General features: G+C 41.5%; 1 protein-coding gene across 3 annotated transcripts in view; it reads right to left on the reverse strand.

Annotated features, from left to right (window-relative positions):
- ARHGEF37 (Rho guanine nucleotide exchange factor 37) overlaps nucleotides 1-17070 on the reverse strand; it is a 55482-nt gene extending 38412 nt beyond the window's left edge. Inside the window, exons 1-2 of one of the 3 annotated variants that reach the window (XM_055428917.2) lie at nucleotides 16783-17070; nucleotides 512-708 (exon numbers count right to left, since the gene is read on the reverse strand). In XM_055428917.2, coding sequence (XP_055284892.2) covers nucleotides 512-697 — 186 coding nt within the window. In that variant the 5' untranslated portion in view covers nucleotides 698-708; nucleotides 16783-17070. Of the gene's footprint in view, nucleotides 1-511; nucleotides 709-16210; nucleotides 16310-16555; nucleotides 16744-16782 lie in introns of those variants that run through there. The other 2 variants (XM_055428918.2, XM_055428916.2) reach the window with 2 other exon arrangements.
- Between the last annotated feature and the right edge of the window lie 4910 nt (nucleotides 17071-21980).

Consider the following 21980-nt stretch of genomic DNA (forward strand, 5'->3'; position numbering starts at 1 on the left):
TGAACTATTAATAAACAGCCTTTCCCTTTATGGACCTTACATACTAGGGGATGGTTGAAATTTTAGAAAGACAGCCCGTGTTATTTCTGATATTGGGGTGAAAAAGATGTAAAAAATGAATACTAAACTAGAAACCCAAGTAATGATAACTTTTTCATGTTACCACCCTCTAAAGGAGACAATTACAAATAGGTCACTTAAAACAATCCGTTCTAAATTTAATAAAGGGCTATTTTATCCATTAGTTCATTTAATTCTCTGAGGTGACTCTTCTCTGCTCATTTAGCAGAAGAATATACTAAGACTGAGCAACTAACACTTTTTATACTAAGGCTCCAAGGTGTCAAAAGCCTTGCTGAAGGTTGCAGGGCCAGTAGTAGAAGTACCATGACTTCACATTGACCACTTCCCCCTCCATCAAGCCTGCCCCAGGAACACATGTGAGGTCTCAGAAGCTGGGATCCATGTTTGTCTCTATGAAGGCAAGCTGCGTGTGACCCCAGCCAGGCACCTGCTGCAGGCGGCTCCTAATGTCAGAGGCACAGAGCTGGAGCAGGTGTAAGTAGGAGACCTCGGTGTCGACGAGTTCCCTGACAGCCAGCCTCTGCTGGAGCAAGGGTCTGTCCTCAGAGAGTCCATCATCCCCATCTGGAGCACCAGTTCTGGAGGACAGCGCATCGTCCCCATGACTCGTCATGTCAGCAGATTCTGGAAAGACAGACACATCCAGATTCACTTCTGGGAGCTCTACTGGAACATGCTGCCTTTAGTCCAGAGACAACTATTCACCGAGTGGCCTAAAAACATCTTTAGCTGCCTACAGAGTCAAGATGAACTGTTTATTAGTATCTGAACAAATCTTAAAAGGTAGAACGCAGCTCAGACAATTGTTGACATTTTTCATTCATTTCCCAGGATTCAGACAATGTGCTTGCTTGGCTTTTTCTCCTTTTTTGCCCCCAGCTCTCAACCCAGATTTCTTTATCTGGTTCACTGACTCTCACCCTCTTTCTCCCAATGGTTCCCTCCTTTTCACCTGCCACTACCCCATGCAGGCCACACTACCTATCACCTTGACTATTTCCACAGCCTCCAGAATCATTTTTTCAAATCCAAACCCCTCTCCCACCTGCTGCCACCCACACCCATTCATCTTGGATATTGGCCTCATTTTTCCTCTTCCCTGACACACTCCAGTGAAAGAAAGTCCTGTGCCTGTCTCCATTACTGCACAGTCATTTCCTGCCTCTGTGCTTTTGCACCTGCTGTGACGCCTCCCATGCCTCTAGGCTCTGACATTCATCTCTAAGGCCTTTCTTGATCCTCCCAGTCAGATGTTCTTTTCTCTTCCATCTCTAGGTTTAAAAAGTACAAATGGCAATACTATGGACAAGAAAACTCTCCCTACTACAAAACACCTAGAAATGCAAGACCAGTTATAACAAACTTCCTTTTCACTGGATGGCAAGTATTGCAAGAAAGTAAAGGAAATCAGCAGGGATCCCCGACCAGAGGGAATGGAAAATCAGAGCAGGAACAGCTAAGCTGATGCAGCTGTAGCCAAAGTGGACAGGGTGGGCAAAGAAGAGAGAACTGCCCAGCTCAATGATTCAGAGACTTGGGCATCAGTGCCCAGGGAGAATCAGGAAACAAGCTCCTCTCCTCAAGCACGCTGGAGAAATGGGGGAGTAGAAAAGAAATGCCCCCCTACCTATGCAGAAAATGACAAAGATGTTTTTTCATCTTGACTTGGGTCCCAAGTAAAGGAAAAGTCCTTTCTGAAAACTCCTAACAGGCCTGCTTTCACTGGATCCCAGGTTCAAATATACACTACACATGTGTTCCAAGGAACTCAATGCTGAGAAATATGCCACAACAAAAGAGACGTCCTGGACTAATGTTAGTATTAATACCCACAGAAAAAATAAAATGTCTGCAGGAGGACACATTCTTAATCTAGGCCACATGGTACTCCAAGAGATAACCCTGTCCTGAAGATGAGTTTAAAATCCAAAATTACAAGAACTCCAGTGTAAGTGAGCATCATCAGAGACAGCAAGAGCAAGATTAGATCCCCAGAACATCAGACAATCAAACTGTCAGAAAGAAACTATAAAATAAGCAGGAAAAGAAAAGACATACAAAAAATAAAGACCTGTACGATTTTTTAAAGCACCAAGTAGAACTTACAGATGTAAAAAATTTAGTCTTTGAAATTAAAAACTAAATGGACACTTTAAAAATTTAGGAAAGAGAAATAGGAAAGGAGCAGATAGATAGGAAGAAATTATCCAGACTGCTAAAAAGAAAGTGAAAATCATGCAAAATATGAAAGATAATTAAGGGATCTGGATACTGAAATAAGGTCATGTACCAACTCTGTGTTCCAGGGGACAAGAATAAAGAGAGTGAGAAGAGGCAATATATGAAGAGATGAAACTAATAACTGTCCAGAATTTATAAAAGATATTATTGCTTAGATCTTGGAAGTACAAGTCCCAAGCACGGTAAGTTTTTTTAAAAAATCAAATCTAAACACACTAGGAGGAAATTTCAGAATCCTGAAGGCCTGGAGAATTTACCTTATAGTTTCCTTGTCGGGAAACTAAGTTCTACCAAAATAAAGAAATAAATCACACACAAAAAAGACACGAGATACAGGAAACTGGTAACCTAATATGTGAAAGAGCCCAAGGAAATTCCCAATATAGATAAAAGGAAATCTAAGTTTGACTGTTGGTGACAGACAGAAAACAGTCTGGGCTAGATACTAGAATGTCTTGAGGACAAATTTACTGAAAAAGCAGAAAATATGGTCTTTATTTAGGCAATTACACACACAACACTTGTGAAACTAAGAAATAAACCAACAAACAAAAAAATTGTTATAACAATTTTTATAATAAGATTGTGCAGAAAAGATAAAAGTAATTATGCGTCACTACCTGATTCAACTATAAACAGAATCTACACAGGTAATAATGCAAGTGATCTAATTCATATTATGTACTGAGAGGACAGGGTGTTGGAGAAGGGGTCAAAAAGAACTAAAGCCTAATCGTCCATAGTGGAAATCAAACAACAATGCCTAAACTGTACTGCTCAAGAAGGGAACAGTACATGTGTGCAATCAGCTAAAATCAACAGAAGGAACTGCCTGGTAGTGCCTGGAGCAGGCAAGAGAAGAGGACAGGGTGCTTTTTATAACAAACACTGTACAACAGAATTACCTGTTTCTCCTTCTCATCACAAATGTAGAACTATACATCTCTTTAAATTATATGCTTTCATAGCTTTGAAGGGGCTTCCCAGGTGGTGCTAATGGAAAAGAATCTGCCTGCCAATGCAGGAGAAAAAAGTGATGTGGATTAGATCTCTGGGTTTGGAAGAGCTGCTATAGTAGGAAATGGCATCCCATTCCAGTATTCTTGCCTGGAAAATTCCATGGGCAGAGGAGCCTTGCAGGCTACAATCCATAGGACTGCAAAGAGTTGGACACAACTGAGCACACGCGCGCGCACGCGTGCACACACACACACACACACACACACTGCTGCGAAGTGAACTAAAAATTAAATAATGAAGGACATAAGTGGTATGCACCTAACAGAAGAAGGAAAGTTATGACCAACTTAGACAGCATATTAAAAAGCAGAGACATTACTTTGCCAACAAAGGTCCATCTATTCAAGGCTATGGTTTTTCCAGTAGTCACGTATGGATGTGAGAGTTGGATTACAGAGAAAGCTGAGCACCAAAGAATTGATGCTCTTGAACTGTGGTGATGGAGAAGACTCTTGAGAATCCCTTGGACTGCAAGGAGATCAAACCAGTCCATCCTAAAGGAGATCAGTCCTGAGTGTTCACTGGAAGGACTGATGTTGAAACTGAAACTCCAATGCTTTGACCATCTGATGCAAAGAGCTGACTCATTTGAAAAGGCCCTGATGCTGGGAAAGATTGAAGGCGGGAGGAGAATGGGATGACAGAGGATGAGGTAGTTGTTGGATGGCATCTCCAACTTGATGGACATGAGTTTGAGTAAGCTCTGGGAGTTGGTCATAGACAGGGAAGCTTGGCATGCTACAGTCCATGGGGTTGCAAAGAGTTGGACATGACTGAGTGACTGAACTGAACTAAACTGACCAATTAAATGTAAGAAAAAGTGAGAATTTCTCAATTTTGCCGGAGATCAATATTTCCAAATAAATTATATTCCTGTGCAAACCAACAACAATTTTCAAGAGTTCATTTAAGGAAAAATAGCAGCATAAAAGATTCAATAACAACATGTTATTTATTCCTTCCTAAATATCTTAATTTAACAAAAGATGAGGAATTCCCTGGCGGCCTAGTGCTTAGGATTCCAGGTTTTCACTGACATGGCCTGAATTCAGTCCTCGGTCTGAGAACTGAGATCTCACAAGCCACACCTACAATTAAAGAAGAGAAAAAAAAAAGGTGTACAAAATCTTTATGGAGAAAATGATAAAGCTTTATCTGAATATATTTAAGAACTAACTCTGGGAGTTCAGCAGCTAGGACTCTGAGCTTCCACTGCTGAGGGCCCAGGTTCAATCCTTGGTTACGGAACCAAGATCCCACAAGCCATGCAGTGCAGCCAAAAAAAAAAAAAAAATCAAGCAAACAGAAACATAATGAGATACCATTCCATGTCAAAGAGATCAGCTAAATATGAAAATAAAATGCTGGTGACACTGTATGAATGGGAAATCTCATATACTGATATGATGATATAAATTGTTGTAACCACCCTAAAGAGCAACTTGGCAATATTTAGAAAAGTTGAAAATTCACACACTATCAGGCCAAGGAGTGCTACTCCTGGATATACCCCCACCTCTGAGAAACTTCTCCATATACACACATAGATGGGAATGTTCACTGCAGTACTGATGAAATAACAAAAAATCAGAAAAAACATAAATGTCTCAATGAAAGTGAATAAATAACTTGTGGTATAATCATATAATAGAATTCTGAACAGTAAAAAAAATTATAGATTCATGTATCAACATGGATATCCTCACAGATGTTGTAAACAGGAAAATATATATATAAGCAAGTCCCAGAAGGATATACAGTGTATGTGTTAGTTGCTTAGTCATGTCCGACTCTTTGCAACCCTATGGACTATAGCCTGCCAGACTCCTCTGTACATAGGATTTCCCAGGCAAGAATACTGGAGTTAAAAAAAAAAAAGAAAGAATACTGGAATAGGTTGCTATTACCTTTTCCAGGGGACCTTCCTGACCCAGGAATCTTACCTGGGTCTCCCACACTGTGGGCAGATTCTTTACCCTCTTTACCTGGGGAGCCAGTATGATACTATTTCTCAAAGTTTAAAATGTAAAAGGAAAAAAAAAATTAAAAAGTTTTTAATATGTGAAACAATGCTAGATTTTGTTTAGGGACAAATGCATGTAGCATAGGTATTAAATATTTTGTAGATGTAATTAGCAATAAATCCAGGTAATTAAAGAAATTTTCCCATATTGAGGTACAGGGAAATCATTATGGCTTGTACATGATTTAACTTGATCTTCTGCTACCTAAAATGGCCTGTTTGTGACTTATCAGACATACACTGTCATATCTGCTTTAATTATTAAAGAACATGGCACAATGACCACAAGTAAAGAATGTCTATGTTAAGGATTAAATACCTTCTTTCCTGGAATACCAATATTGTTTTGCCTTTGATGGTAAGACTCCCTCCCCAGGAGCCAAGGTCATACTGACTTACTGTGAACATGCTGATCTGTTGGACTTTTTTCTTTAATAATTTATTTATTTTTTACTGTGCTGGGTCTTCACTGTGAGGGGCATTTCTCCAGTTGTGGCAAGTGGGGGCTACTCTCTAGTTGCAGTGCTCTGCTTCTCACTGCAGTGGCTTGTCTTGTTGCAGAGCAGGGCTCTGGGGCATGTGGGCCTCACTAGTTGTGGTACCCAGGCTCTAGAGCACAAGCTCAGTAGTTACAGTACACAGGCGTAGTTGCTCTGCAGCATGTGGGATCTTCCCAGATCAGGGATCAAACCTGTGTCTCCTGCACTGGCAGTTGGATTCTTTCCCACTGAGCCATCAGGGAAGCCCCTGATCTGTTTTTTCTGTAACCTTGAAGGAGTATATTCCTGACCTTTTTGATGTTCTTTATTCTGACATAATAATTTATAACTGTGCTGAAAACCATGCTTCTCTGCAGCAGCTCCTCAGAGTTATCTGAGGGGCTGTCTCCTAGGCTAAAGTCCTCAGTTTGGCTCAAATAAAACTTCTTCTTATTCCTATTACATTGTGTTTGTTAATTTATTTCCATCAACATAGGATAAAAGTAACCTCTGGAAGGGAGCTAGAGCAATGGAATTGGGAAGAGTATCAAAAAGGACTTAATAGTATCTGAGGGGCTTTTTAAGTTAAAGTTTTAATTTTGAGATAATCAGAGATTCACACACAGTTGTAAGAAATAATGCTGAGGTTCTATGTACACTTTACCCAACTTCCCCAATGACATCATCAGGGAAAACTACAGTACATTGTCACAGCCAAGATGTTGACACCAATATAGCCAAGATGCAGAACAGTCCTTTCTTAAGGATCTTTCCTTCATGTTGTCTTTTACCCACTTGGTTGCAGCCCCATCTCATCCTTAATACCCAGCAAATAAGAATTTGTTTTCCATTTCTGTACTCTCATCAGTTCAAGAATGTATGCAGTGTTGATATATGGCAAAAGTCATCACAATATTGTAAAGTAATTATCCTCCAATTAAAACAGATAAATAAAATTTTTAAATAAAGAAAAAAAAAAGAATGTATGTAAGGAGTTCCCTGGTGGTCTAGTGGTTAGGAACTGGTGCTTTCACTGCCTGGCAGGAGTTTAATCCCTGGTCAGGGACTGAAATCCCACAAGCTGTGCAGTATGGCCAAAATAAATGAATAAATAAAATTTCATTAAAAAAAAAGAATGTATGTAAATCACACAGTATCTATATGTGAATTACATAATATATAACCGTTTTGGACTCACTTTATTCACTCAGCATAATTCCCAGGAGATTGATGTAAGCTGTTGTATGTTATTAATAGGTCCTTCCTTTTCATTGCTGAATATCTAAGATGTTCTATTTAAAAAAAAAAAACTAAAGCAAATATGACAAAAATGCCAAAATTAAATAAAGCTAGGTAGTAAGAACATGAGCATTTGTTATTTTGTTCTTTGCTGTTTTCTGAACAGATGAAATAGTTACTGATATTTAAAGTGGCCTGCGTCCCATTCAGCCTTGTACTCGGGTTACCTGGGGCTATGCCTCATCTTCCTGGCTAGACACTAAGCTCTTGGAGACAAGATGAGCACCCATTTATTGTGTCTTCCTCTCTGTCTCACAATGCTGATACATATATGAACATGTATTTGCATACATGAATGCTCCTTTTCATGTATTAGTAGCAGAAGTTTCTGTCCTGACACTGGCCCATAGATCAGATAATTTATACAGGCGCTTGGCAAGAGCAAGGTTGTTTAGAAGGCAGAAGGCCCAGAAACAGCCTGGAACACATCTGTCTGATGCAGAGCTCTAGTCCAGCTCCTGAATGCTGACTGTGGCCCGCTGACCTGTCCCTGGCCTGAATCACTGACATTTATCACCCAGAGCATTGCTTCTCTAGAAAGATTCCGACAGAATTTCAGGAGAGCTATTAAGGCTACTCTGAACTGTTGCTAAATTAACAAAAGCCATAAGTAATACTTCAGAGAGAACTGCTTAATATTTATTAAGCACTTGCAGTGATTGCAATCTAGACCTCCCACCAGGCCTGGGAGATTCTCTCAGAGCAGCACTTTGTTGTTCTCTTAGTTTATCCCATGTAATGGAAAGAAGCACATTTTTATTTCTTTAAAAATATTATATATTATTTGGCAATGAAAAGGAATAATGTACTAATGTGTGCTGTAACTACAATAAATGAATCTTAAAGACATTATGCTAAATAAAAGAAGTCAGTCACAAAGGACCACATATTTGATGATTCTGTTTCTATGAAATATCCAGAATAGGCAGATCTATAGACATGGAAAAGGGATTAGTAGCTTACAGGGCTGAAAGGATAATGATTTGGAGTGTAGTGGCTGGATTTCTTCTGGGGATGGTGAAATGTACTAAATTTATTAGTGGAGATGGTTGCACAACTCGGCAAATATACTAAAAGCCATTGATTTGTACACTTTAAATGGATGAATTATATGATGTGAATTACAACTCAATAAAACTGTTACCTACCCCATCAAATTAGGAAACTCTGGCAAGGATGTGGAGAAACTGCATCTCTCATACATTGCTGATGGGATATAAAATGGTGCAGCTACTTTGGAAAATAATTTGTCTGTTTCTTTAAAAGCTAAAACATACACTTAATAGCAGTCGCATCCCAGGGCATCTATTCCAGAGGATGAAAACTTAAGCCTATACAAAAACCTGTCTACAAGTGTTTGAGGAAGTTTTATTTGTAAAAACTAAGAACAAAACAACCAAAATGTTGCTTTAATAGAGGGATTTAATAGGTGGATATCTAAAAAAAAGAAAAAATAAGTGGTATATCCAGTATCATAGAATACTCAGAAACAAAAAGGGATGAACTACTGATAGACTGCAACAACTGGATGGTTCTTGAAGGTATCATACTGCCTGAAAAGAACCAACCTGAAAAGCTTACTGTGTGATTTCATTTATAAAACATCTAAAATGATAGAGAGAGAAAACAGAGTAGAGATCACCTGGTTAGGGATGATGGTGGAGGGGAGGTGGGTGTAACTATAAAAGAACGGCACAGGGAGAATTTCCTGGTGATAGAATAGATCTGTATTATTGAAGTGGTGGTTACAGAAATCTACACGTCATAAAAGGACATCTAAAATCAAACACACGAATTATATCAAAGCCAACTTCCTGGTTTTGACATTATGTTACATTGAAATAAGATGTAACCATTGGAGGAACCTGGTGAGGATATACCTAACCCCATACTATCCTTGGAACTTCACTCTTGACCTATAATTATTTCAAAATAAAAAGTTAAATAAACAAAGTATTAGATAGCTTAGTTCAGTTCAGTTCAGTTCAGTAGCTCAGTCGTGTCCGACTCTTTGCAGCCCCATGAATCACAGCACGCCAGGCCTCCCTGTCCATCACCAATCCCAGAGTTCACTCAAACTCATGTCCATCGAGTCGGTGATGCCATCCAGCCATCTCATTCTCTGTCGTCCCCGTCTCCTCCCACCCCCAATCCTTCCGAGCATCAGACTCTTTTCCAGTGAGTCAACTGGTCGCATAAGGTGGCCAAAGTATCCACTATCTTTGCAAATGCAGCTTAAAAGCCTTGGAGAGCAGGATGGGTGCCTCTGTTCTACTTCTTGGTCTGGTCTGATAAAGAGCCTTATCCTGGAGAATACATTTGGGAAAATATGCCTTTCAATAAAGTCTAGTCTATGCTCAGTTCTGAGATCTCCTTGATGTCCTGTGATAGACAATTAAGAACTAAAGATAAAATCACTCTAGTACATGAAGTAAAGTGAAGTGAAAGTTGCTCAGTTATGCCGGACTCTTTGTCCATGGAATTCTCCAGGCCAGAATACTGGAGTGTGTAGCCTTTCCCTTCTCCAGGGGATCTTCCCAAACCAGGGATCAAACCCAGGTCTTCCGCATTGCAGGAGGATTCTTTACCAGCTAAGCCACAAGGGAAGCCCAAGAATACTGGAGTGGGTAGCCTATCCCTTCTCCAGCGGATCTTCCCAACTCAGGAATCAAACTGGGGTCTTCAGCATTGCAGGCAGATTCTTTACCAATTGAGCTATGAGGAAAGCCCCAGTAGGTACCAAAGCACACAGGAAAGCACACAGTAGGTACCAAAAGAAAAATATTTGTTGAATGTTACGCAGTGATGGCTTCTGAGTCTAGGATAGGATAAAACAGTTAATTCTCTTCTCTTCTCTTCTCTCCTCCTCTGTACACACTGGCACAGAAAATTTGGGCTTTCACACATTCATTCAACAAATATTTGGAGCAGCTATTTCCAAAAATCCTATTGCTAAGGATTTTTCTGGATTGTGAGGATACAAATGAAGGGGGGAAAGGGGGTTCTACAATAAGGGTAGGGCATTTAAAATATCCGGTTATTTGCTCCAAGTTTCATTCCACTAAAAGCAGAGGGACTGAGTAAACGGACATCCTGGTCATTTCACCCCTTTAAAGATAGAAGTACCAGGGGAAACGAGGGACTTCACTTGCGGTCCGGTGGTTGGACTCTAAGCCCTTATTGCAAGGGGCCCAGGTTCAATCCCTGGCCAGGGAACTAGATCCCCATGCCATAACTAAGAAGTTCACACACTGCAACTAAGACCCAGCACAGCCAAATAAACAAATATTAAAACAAAACAAACAAGGGAAATGATACTCTGAACCTAATTCTGACCAGTCAGAGGTGAATGGAGAAATGGAAGTAAGCAGGTCCCAGAAGAAAGTCCACCTTAAAAGTTCCTTCAGAAGGTAAAAATGTCATGGCAGGAAAAGATGAACATCCATCAGCCTTCCACCCCAAGTTATAGAGGGAGGTCAATTTAAACATTCAAGGGGGAAAAAATGGATATAAAACCTCTAGGGATTAGGGCTCATGGGCAGACTGTCAAAGATAAAGTTAAACACCACACTAACAAAAGACTGTTGAAGAATAAAGGGAGGAAATACCTATAGAAATGAGAATGGCAACACAGGGATCCTGGCTAATGAGCCTTGTTTATACGAGAGTCAGAGTGGAGGGTCCTGTACAAAGAACTTCCAGAACTCTAAAACCCAGAAGGATCTAGAATTAACAAAATGGTTAATTCTGTAATTCCAAAGTTCTGCCCCTACTATGACTGCCAACTAAATTTTAACATTCATGTTCAGAAAAAGAAAAAACTAGGCACATGTTTTGATGACTTTGTTTTCCTCTTCTTAGCCCTAAAGAGTGACTGCAGGGGTCACTCTTTAAAGGTTAGGAGCCCAGACCCTGGAGCTAAAAAACCTGATTTCAAATTCTGATTCTGCAATCAATCAGTTGGCCTTCCTAGGATAACTATATAACCTTCCTTATAGGGTTGTTATAAGATTTCGTAAGAAGCCACGTAAAGTGTTTAGCAGAGTGCTTGTTATGTAATAAGCTTTCAATATCCTGGATGTTCATTGGAGGGACTGATGCTAAAGCTGAAACTGCAATACTTTGGCCACCTCATGCGACGAGTTGACTCACTGGAAAAGACTCTGATGCTGGGAAAGGTTGGGGGCGGGAGGAGAAGGGGACGACGGAGAATGAGATGGCTGGATGGCATCACCGACTCTGTGGACATGAGTTTGAGTGTACTCCGGGAGTTGGTGATGGACAGGGAGGCCTGGCGTGCTGTGATTCATGGGGTCGCGGAGAGTCGGACACGACTGAGCGACTGAACTGAACTGAACTGAACTGAACAGTAGCTGCTGTTTTTGTTACTATTATTGTTAAAAAGGAAAGAGTAACATGACCATGGATCAGAGGAATGACGTGTAAGGACACTTGGCTGATCACACAGAATCAGATGGTGAAAACACCTAATCATGATGGTTATAAGTAATAAGAACTACATAGCAGAGTATGACTGACAATGCAGCTAATACCAGTGAAATGGAGCTGAGAGATGGAGAGACCATGAGACTAAAGCCCTGAGAGCATTGCTTAATCCAGCCATAATGGAGAATGACTCCCTTTGGTTTTTTTTTTTTTTTTTTTATGAGCTAACACATTTTCCGGAGAAGGCAATGGCAAGCCACTCCAGTACTCTTGCTTAGAAAATCCCATGGATGGAGGAGCCTGGTAGGCTGCAGTCCATGGGGTCTCTAAGGGTCGGACATGACTGAGCGACTTCACTTTCACTTTCATGCATTGGAGAAGGAAATGGCAGTCCCCTCTGATGTTCTTGCCTGGAGAATCGCAGGGATGGGGGAGCCTGGTGGGCTTCCATCTATGGGGTCACACAGAGTCGAACACGACTGAAGTGACTAGCAGCAGCAACACATTTTCATTCCCCACCCCACTTTGGCCTAAGCCACTCAGAGTTGGGTTTCTGCCACTCGAATAAAACAGACAGTCTATCAGCCCTTGGAAAGGGAAACAGAGATCACTTGGAGCCACCACAGGTTAACAGAAAAAAGACAAACAGGTCATGCCAGACTATCCTCATTCCTTTCACGAAAGTCGACTAGATCAGTAGAGCAAAGGAATACCATAAGCTAGTGTAACTGGACTAGGAAGTTATTGCTGATCTCTGATGAAATCCTTATAAATAAGGAATAAGAGGAGATAATGGAATAAGATGTGGTGATGGCAGCTGGGGGAGAAGGGGAGGCAACAGGACTGTAATATGGACTAAAAAGAGATAAAATACCAAATTCAAAGAGTGTTGATCAGTGTCAACCTCTGGGATCTTCCTTGCTTTATTAAGGATATCTGTTATTTCTTTTAGATGCTTCCCATCTCTGAGACCACCTGAATCTAAACCTCCACCACCTTTCTCCTGGATCAGTACAACCGCCTCCTGACCAATGCATAGCACCAGAGCGCAGTGGTCATTCTTTATGTTTTTCATAAAAGTGACTGCTTTACTTCTATATTGAAACCAAGACAAGTCTCTGACTCCCATCCCCCTTCCAAGGAACCACTCCTTTCGCCAATAGATGCTCTAGGTGCTCAATTAATTGAATTAACGAATGAATGACCTGGATGAACACTGGCAGAACAGTGATCAAATTGCCAATGACACTGTTACAGTGAAGTTAGACACACTACTCTTAGAAACCACCACAAAGTTTGAGGTAAGGTAAAAGAACTCCCCTTGAATTTTATATTGTAATTATATGATACATATGCTTTTTTTATCTGGCTTTTTCCTTTCAGCAAAATTATTTTGACATCCATCCATGTTATAGCATGTATCAATAGGTCATTACTTTCTCCTGCAAGTAGTATAACATATAAATATACCATAGTTATCTATGCACTGAATAAAAAATTGGTTGCTTCTTGCTTCTCTATTACAATAAAGCTGGACCTAGGAATGCAACACTTATTTTTCACTTTTTTGGGGGGGAATGCAATGTTTAGATCACAAGATAGGTGTATTTTTTTTACTATTTATTTATTCGGCTGTGCCAGGTCTTAGTTGGGGCATGTGGGATCTAGTTCCCTGACCAGGGACTGAACCCTGGCCCCCTGAATTAGGAGCATGGAGTCTTAGCCCCTGGACCACCAGGGAAGTCCCGATGTATATTTTTAAAAGATGCCATGTTTTTAAAAAAGTGGTTATACCATTTTATATTCCCACCAGCAGTGTATGAGTTCTATAACCTCAACAACACTTGGCGTAGCCAGTCTTTGCGTGAAGGGTTATCTGCTTGTGGTTTTAATGTGCATTTCCCTAATGATTAATGATTTTTAGCATCTTTCCAAGAGTTTATCTGCCACCAATATATGTTCTTTGGACATCATGAATTTGTTTGTTTAAATTGCAAAAGACTTCCTTGGTAGTCTAGTGGTTAAGACTCTGAGCTTCCATGGCAAGAGGCACGGGTTTGATCCCTGGTTGGGGAAATAAAATCCCACATGCCACGCTACATGACCAAAAAAAAAAAAATTACAAAAGAGGTTCTCACTCATTACATAACTAGACAAACAATACAGATGTGTATAAATAATTAATAGTCTCCACTTCCAACCCACACAAAAGCAACCAGAGATGCACTTACTAAGCATGCAAATTTTTTTTTGTTGTTGTATATTTCTTTTTTTAAAACTTTCATTTTGTACTAGGGTATAGCTGACTAACAATGTGATAGTTTCAGATGAACATCAAAGGGACTCAGCAATGCATATACAAGTATCCATTCTCCCCCCGCCACACCCCTCCCATCCATGCTGCCACGTAACATTGAGAAGAGTTTCACGAACTATACAGTAGGTCCTCGCTGGTTATCATCCATTTTAAACATAGCAGTGTGTACATGTCCATCCCAAATTCTCTAACTATCCCTTCCCCTCATTCTTCTCTGCAGCAACCATAAGTTCTTTCTTTAAGAGGCAAGCAAATTCTTGCTCAACTCTTGACAACTGTGATTCAGCAGGTCACAGATGGGGCATTTTGACAAGTCCCTATAGGGGTAATTCTGATGCAAGTGAGCTATAGTTTCTTGAGAAGGTCTGCTCTTACTCTTGTCCTCCTAAGGAATAGTTGAAGGAAGGAAGTCAGCAGGTCTGAAGACGTACATCCGTTCTGTACAGGGTGAGTCCATGCACACTGTACAGAAGGTCTACACGGACTGCCTTCAAATAAGAAACTTTGTCAATGTGAATGAGTATGTGTGCTCTGTTGTCCCACAGAGCACCAAGAGTTTGGAACCTAAAGATCAAATTAAAAAAAAAAAAAAACAAACCTTTCTAAGAGAGTTACTTTGAAACAAAATTCGGCAACAGAGCCAGCAAGGTAAGGAACTTGCCAAAGTCACCAAGCTTGCAGAAAAAGGGTTTCTCTGGGTTGAGAAATGGCTGACTGGGGATGAAGAAGAGAGTGGGCAAGAGACAGTCCAGGCATACACATACACATTCTCCCTTTCCTTCTCTCTCCCTGAGGAAAAACTGCCCTTTATAAATAACAGTGAGGAATGTAACCACTAGACAGGTAGTGTGTGCCTTAACCCAAATTAAATAACAGCTATTTGCCCTAAGCCATACTTCCCTGCCTCTATTTGCAAGGCCTAAAACGGTAGAGAAAGGAAACAACACAGTATTTGGAAAGGGCTGTTCGTTTTATAGACAAATTGCCCAGGCCCTGCCCTCATAATTTTGGATCCATAGATTTTAAACAGCTTAAGCCTTGTCAATAGGCTTTGGACAATCAAGCTCAACAAAAGCCATTTTGCTTCAGTTACAGCACCCAAACAACCACCCTCCCTGATCAGTTAAATAAAAAGCCATTTATCTGTTCTAGAGCAGAATCAACCAAGGCACTGTTTTCCACAGCAAGCTACTGATCCACGAGGGATCTGAGCCAACTGCCAAGTAACTCCTGTACCCTGGCAGAAACTCAGCTGAGCCTCCATTGGTGGGCAAGATGAGGTGGGAGCCCCGCTTCCCATGTATGTCCTCCTCTTTTCTCATTTAAAAACAATTATACAGATGCTGGCTCCATTCAAAAGGGGCGTGAGGCCCAATAAACAGTCCTTGTTAGAATGTCTGCTGGTTTCTACCTTCAGCATTTGACCTTGGGTCAAATACTGAGTGTAGTACATTATTCTAAATTTTTTGTTTAGTTGTTAAGTCCTGTCTGATCTTTTGTGGCCCCATGGACTGTAGCCTGACAAGCCCTTCTGTCCATGTGATCTTCCAGGCAAGAATACTGGTGTGGGTTGCCATTTCCTTCTCCAGGGATCTTTCTGACCCAGGGATCAAACCTGTATCTCCTGCATTGCAGGCAGATTCTTTACCACTGAGCCAGCTACCAGGGAAGCACTATTCTAAATAGATGCATTCTAATTTAGGTTACCATCACCAAGGTATGTGCAGTCATTTGTAAGCCACTATAGGGCTGGTTTTACATTTGCAAATTTTTAACTTTTCACTTTTGTTTTTTCTTTTACTTCAGATACAGCCCATGTTTCCTCAGTTCATCACCCTTTCTTAAAGGGCGTGGCTTTGACTCACTGGGTTGTGTGCACCAGCCCTTTTATTGATCATCCACTACTACCAGGCACTGGACTTAATATTCATCTGTAGTCTGACAACAATAGGAAAGATGAAGCAATCTTTCCTCCAGTTTACAAAGAAAACAGGGCCTTGGAATGGTTAAACAAGAGTGTCCAAGATCAGGCAGCGAGGGGCCTCAGGACTGTCTCAACTCAGAGCAGGAACTCACTCCTTCACTAGCTGCCTCCCTTTAAAGCAATAAACTGCTCTGAAACAGGGAAGCCTGAGGGCCAGCCTTCAGTCATTCCTCACAGCAGGAATGCTTCATTCTGCCGTCAAATCTGAAACTGTGTGCAAGGCTATGTGTGAAACCGGGGAAGGAGACTCAGACTTTTAAGGAGTCGGTGATCCTAAGAAGGTCAGGAGCCACTGCCTGGGCAGGTGGTCAACTTACCCATTCTCTTAAGTTCGTGGTGCTTGCTGTCCAGGGAGCACTGCAGCCGGAGCCAGAAGTTCTGGCTTCCAGTCCCAGCCTTAGCACTGTTTCTCTGAGGGCTCTTGGCCCAGGCAGCTCACCTATGGACCACAGATTTCCGTTCTCTTTTCCCCTGGCCTTGATTCCCTATTTATAACTATACTTTCCTTGTCAAGAATTTTTTTTTTTAAACCATCGTTTGTATTATTCCATTGTTTTAACGTATATGGAGTCTCATTAAAAGTCTCCCCCAATTTTACACTGAAGCAGGGAGGAATAAACAGACATAAGGAACAATAATTAGTTTTTACCAAGTCAGCTTACCTCTCTGGGCCTCAGTTTTCCACCTGTAAACTGACCCGATTGGGTCAGACGTATCAGATTGCTCGCATTCCCACTAGGCTCAAGACACAAAGCTAACTACCCAGCAACCCGCAACCCGGACCGGCTCGCGCGCTCCCCCACCTCCCTTTCAGGATCTCAGCAGCAGCTGTTTTCCCGAAAGCCTCCCTGGCCCTATCCTGCCGTCCCAATCGCCCGAGTGGACTCACCGCGCTCGCAAGGTGCCAGCTCCCACGGGGAGCTTGGCTGCCCTGGGGATTGCGCAGCCAGGGTGGGAAAGGCGCAGGACTCCCGGACCCGCGCAGCGCTGGAGCCTGCGCGCACTGTTCCCACAGGAGGCCCGGGCGGGCGCGGCTCTGCCCACTGCTTACGTGCGCGCGCCAAGAGGAGGCGGCCCTGGCTCCTGCCTTTGTTAATTGTCCATATGCAGGCAGGTTGTTTTCCACTGGGTGCTCCCTAGAGCGGGCCCCAGCTGGGGTGACCGGGCGACAGCAGCAACAGCCGTGCGCTGGCCTGCAGCCAGAAGGAAGCCATGTAAGTGGATGTCAGTGCTGCACCCGGTGACCCGCCCACCCGCGGCTTCTGTTAAAGCACCTACTCTTCCCTCAGGCTGCTGCTGCTGCTAAGTCACTTACTTCAGTCGTGTCCGACTCTGTGTGACCCCATAGACGGAAGCCCGTCAGCCTCAAAACAGGGCCATCTGGTAGCAGTAGTGACCCCAAGATCACTGAGTATCTGTGCTCGCGCCGAAATCACCAAATTTCAGGGCTGGACCTTTATTTAATTTTCAGTGTTGGCTGCCCAGGACTTCTGGGTTCCTATCCTAGCTCTCCTGGGAGCCCTTTGCACAAACTTAGATAAATCTGCCAGTCTCCTGAGAGGGTAACAGGCAGGAAGACCAGAGGTCTCCAAACAGAGGAAATAGGCTGCAAGTGTCTTAAACTTCTGTGTTGCTATGAGGACACCTGGTTCCACCTGACCTTAACTTTTCTCAATCCTTGAGCTAACCAATGTGTTTTTCTTATGGAAATGTTTTTCTTAAGCTATGAAACTATGTATTTGCTTTGGAATTGCCTTTCTTCAAAATGGTTCCACCTAAGACTAACTTTTGGCTGATAATAACTCAACAAACCAGTATTCATATCAATTGTTTTAAGGCTGGGGGATGACACACCTCATGCCATCCTATCTCAAAACTGCATATTGTGGGAGAGGGACCTGGTGAAACTCCATCAGCCTTGAGGTGTCTCTCTTATCTGATTAATAGCTTTCTAACAGACATAAAACAGCTTGCTAAAACTAGCAGGCAGGTATATTCTCCGTCCTTCTGATGTCTGTGTCAGAAGGTTCTCTGTCCCTTTTTCACTTTAATAAAATTCTGCTATACAGAAGTTCTTGAGTGATGAAGTCTGGTCCCTGTCCCCAAGCTAAATCTTCTTCAGAGATCACAAATCCAACATGTTCACCGTAAGGTATCACTCCCGGCACCCCAGTTTCCTTTTCTGTGACTCATAGTAGTGAGCGGGACACTGAATGCACCAAGTATTCAGCAGTCAACACCACAGACAAGGTCCCTGCCCTCTTGGGGTGAGCCGGATGATGAACACACGCTTGAAAGTGATCATTACATGAAAAGTACGGAAAGTTTCATGTCAGGGCAACTAAGTCTTGTTTATGGAGTCATGAAAGGACTAGATTAACTTTTCTAAATCCTCCGATTCTAATATTCTTTCTTATTCTCACGTAAATTTTATCATTATTATTAATGACAGCGCTAGTAATATTACTTATTCAGTGCCAGGTACTATACTAAACATTTTATTTGTATTTCCTCATCTATCAGATTCAAAACTTCTCTAAGAGAAAGGTATACTTTTATCATCCTCATTTAGAGAGAAAAATTGAAGCTAAAGAAAGTATAATAACTTGTCTGCTATCACACAGGACCAGTACTCAAATTCGGACTGTCTGAGGCCTCAGGTTGCTTAAGCACTACTCTACACCCACAAAAATATGAAGACTAAAACGGTGTTGCATCTTGAACGTGATGGGTGAGAATAGAAGAGGAGGAGGTGGTTTTAGTCTGTAGAGGAGAAAAGCAAAGTTGAGAGCTTTCTAAAAGAGTTTTCCATGGATCAGACTTCACCTGTATGACCTCAGACATCACTAGCCTGGGGAATGCTGTTAGGGAGACAAACTGCAAATATGTGAGGAAGAACTTACCTACCAATCAGAGTGTTTCAAAAATGACATCAGTTTCATGGGGAGAGTGGGCATCCTGTCATTAAAAGTCAGAATTCAACCAGAGAGGCTTACTGGGGATGCTTCAAAGAAGAATACAAAAGTTAAAGACTAGTTTAGGTGATCTCTAAGTTTCCTTCCAATTCAGAAGGAAATCTGAAGAGAATTTGAGTCCTAGAGTGGTTAAGTGACTTTTTCAAAGTCACCCAGGGAGTGAAGACGTGATTCCCCAAAACTAGTCTGGCAGCTAGATCAGACTTCCAGTTTGTGAGTGAGGGTCTTGTGAGTGTTCATCACCTCACTTTATGCTCCTGTGTGTGTATGAGAGAGACCACTTATCCCAGGTGTCTGGAATCATCTGATTTGCCTGTTTTACTTTCCATTACTAATATATGCTCTTCTTCCTTGCTTGTGTTGAATTTTCTGATTTAAGATAGAAGTGTCAAACCTTCTGGACAGATTACTATAATACAGGGGTTCAAGAGGTAGTGGGGTTCCTGCTTCCCTGGATTACTATTTATTTCGTAATTTAAGGAAAAGGAGAGAAGCTGGATGGTATTTTTATTTGATTTTTTAAAATTCTATTTTAGGACTCAGAGTTATCTTGAGTTAAATTTCTAATGCACTGGCACTAATTCCCCATCTTTCATCCTAGTCACAAATATTCTGATGAGCAGAAATCTAGCTGTCAGCTTCAGAAGAGGTATTCTTTTCTCAGAACTTTTGAGAGCTACTTTTTTTTTTTACTGGAAACCTCTAACAAAGGAATCCAATTGCCTTTTTGGATTGATTTCTAGAACATTTACAAAGAAATGGACATCACCTTATCCCCAGGGATACTAACTCAAAGATAAAGAGTTCCCTTCACTTCTACCCTCAACAGAGTGATAGATTTTTAAAATTTATTTATTTAAGAAAATATATTAACCTGGTTCAAAATTTCAAAGTATACTGTCAGGGCTATAGCTTGTTGATCTTTGGATTCTTCTCAGTGCCTGGCATATTGCCTTGTATGTAGTAGGCACTGAATAAGTGATTGTTGACTGGGTGAGTGAACACGTGTGAGTTAAGAAGTTTTAGGAGATAGAGGGAACTTCCCCGTGGACCACTGGTAAAGAATCTACCCACTAATGCAGGGGACATGGTTCAATTCCTGGTCCAAGAAAATCCATATGTATGAGGCAACTAAGCACATGAGCCATGACTACTGCGCCTACACTCTAAAGCCTGTCCTCCCAAAGAGAATCCACCACAAATAGAGGCCCACTCATAGCAGTGAAGACTCAGTGTGGCCATGAATAAATAAATTAATTAAAATTTTAAAAAGATGTCAGGGGAGGTAGAGAATAGGTGGTTTATGGTGGGGCAGCAGATATTTTCCCTGAGGTGCATGGGCTTTTAAAAGGAACCAAGACAGAACTCCCAGAACAGTTGCATATTTGACCATGACTTTATCCAGAGATCTGTAGTAAAAGCAGCAGCATCGGACTCTTTGAGCTTGAACATTACCTAAAGACAATGTACTAGCCAGAGTCTTTTGGTTGTACACAACAAAAACAAATTCACTTTAAGTGAAGCAGAAAAGGAATTTACTTTGGAGGTAAATTGGGGAATATGGGGGAGGTCAAAGAATCAATGGAAAGATTGATTCAAGAAAACCAAGCTAAGAATACAGGAGGCACCGAAGGAGGCTGGGTGGCCAGACCCACAGAAGAAACCAGGCCATAGGGAGGATGCTGATGCTGGACTCTGGCAATGCCCTGGGGACTGGGTGCCATAACTGACCCAGCTGCCCTCGCTGCATGATACTGAATGTTGCCACTACCAGAGTAACTTTTACACTCTGCCTGCTTCTCTTGATTGCTATCTCCAGAATCACAATCCTGGAAGGATGGGCTACTCAGTCATGCTTGGTTCCCAAGCAGATAACAATCAGGGAGAACTGAGACCAGAGCCTTTTGGCTTCCATGAGTGAGAGGTGGGGGCCTGCCCCCCACTGTAGCATGTTCCTCAAACTTCTAAAGGCAATTTGGAGGCTGAACAGCCAGGAATGTGACAAATATTCACTATTCAGTCTTCTAACATTTTGTAGGTCAGAATGGAAAGAAGCAAAGAGTATAATCTCTACAAAATGCTTAATACAGCACCTGAACTGAACTCTCAAGACCAGAAGAAGTGGCTGTCTTTTAGAGTTTCAGTCTCCTATATATATATATATATATATATATATTTTTTTACCTATGTATATTTTTATTTAATTCTATAAAATTTACCACTCTAATTTCTACAGTAATAATAAAAATAGATGCTACTTGGACTTCCCTGGTGGTCCAGTGGTTAAGAATCTACCTTGCAATGCAGAAGACACAAATTCAATCCCTGGTTTGGGAAGAACCCACGTGCCACGGGGCAACTAAGCCCATGAGCCACAACTACTGAGCTGCCTAGACCTGTGCTCTCCAGCAAGAGAAGCCACTGCAATGAGAAGTCAGTGCACTTCAACTAAAGAGTGGCCCCCACTTGACAAAACTAGAGAAAGCCCACACGCAGCAATAAAGATTCAGTGCAGCCAAATAAAGTAAAAAAAACAAAAAAGGTGCTACTTACTGAATGCCTAATACATGCTAGAAATTTTTCATGGATTATTTATAATCCTGACATTCTATATGATAGATATTGTTTGCATTTTACAGATGAGGAAACTGAAGCTCAGAGAGATAAAGTAACTGGTTCACAGGTGATGAGCACATAGCCAAGACTACTCCTACTCCATACTTTCTCTCATCTGGTTGCTTTCTCCAAAGATTCCCATCACCATTCTAAAAAAAATTCTACTAAATCCAAATGTATGTTTCTTGAATCATTTCTTCTATCTTCTGAGATATTTTCAGAAAGACAAGTCAAGAAATGATTGGTTGCTGGGTCTTTAGCAGGATTAAACTTTTATCAAATAGCAGGTTAGTGAATTAACCTCATTATTAACATATAAAATATTTTATAACAAGAGTGTCTGCTTTATTGAGCCCTTATTGTAGGCCAGATACTCTGCTCAAGACTCAAGTGTGCACACTCAGTTGTGTTCGACTCTTTGTGATGCTATGGACCATGGCCCACCAGGCTCCTCCATCCATGGAATTTTCCAGGCAAGAATACTAGAGTGGGTTGC

The sequence above is a fragment of the Moschus berezovskii genome, chromosome 8 (assembly GCF_049115385.1).
Source record: "Moschus berezovskii isolate FMDL1 chromosome 8, NW_MosBer_1.0, whole genome shotgun sequence".
Taxonomy (NCBI): domain Eukaryota; kingdom Metazoa; phylum Chordata; class Mammalia; order Artiodactyla; family Moschidae; genus Moschus; species Moschus berezovskii.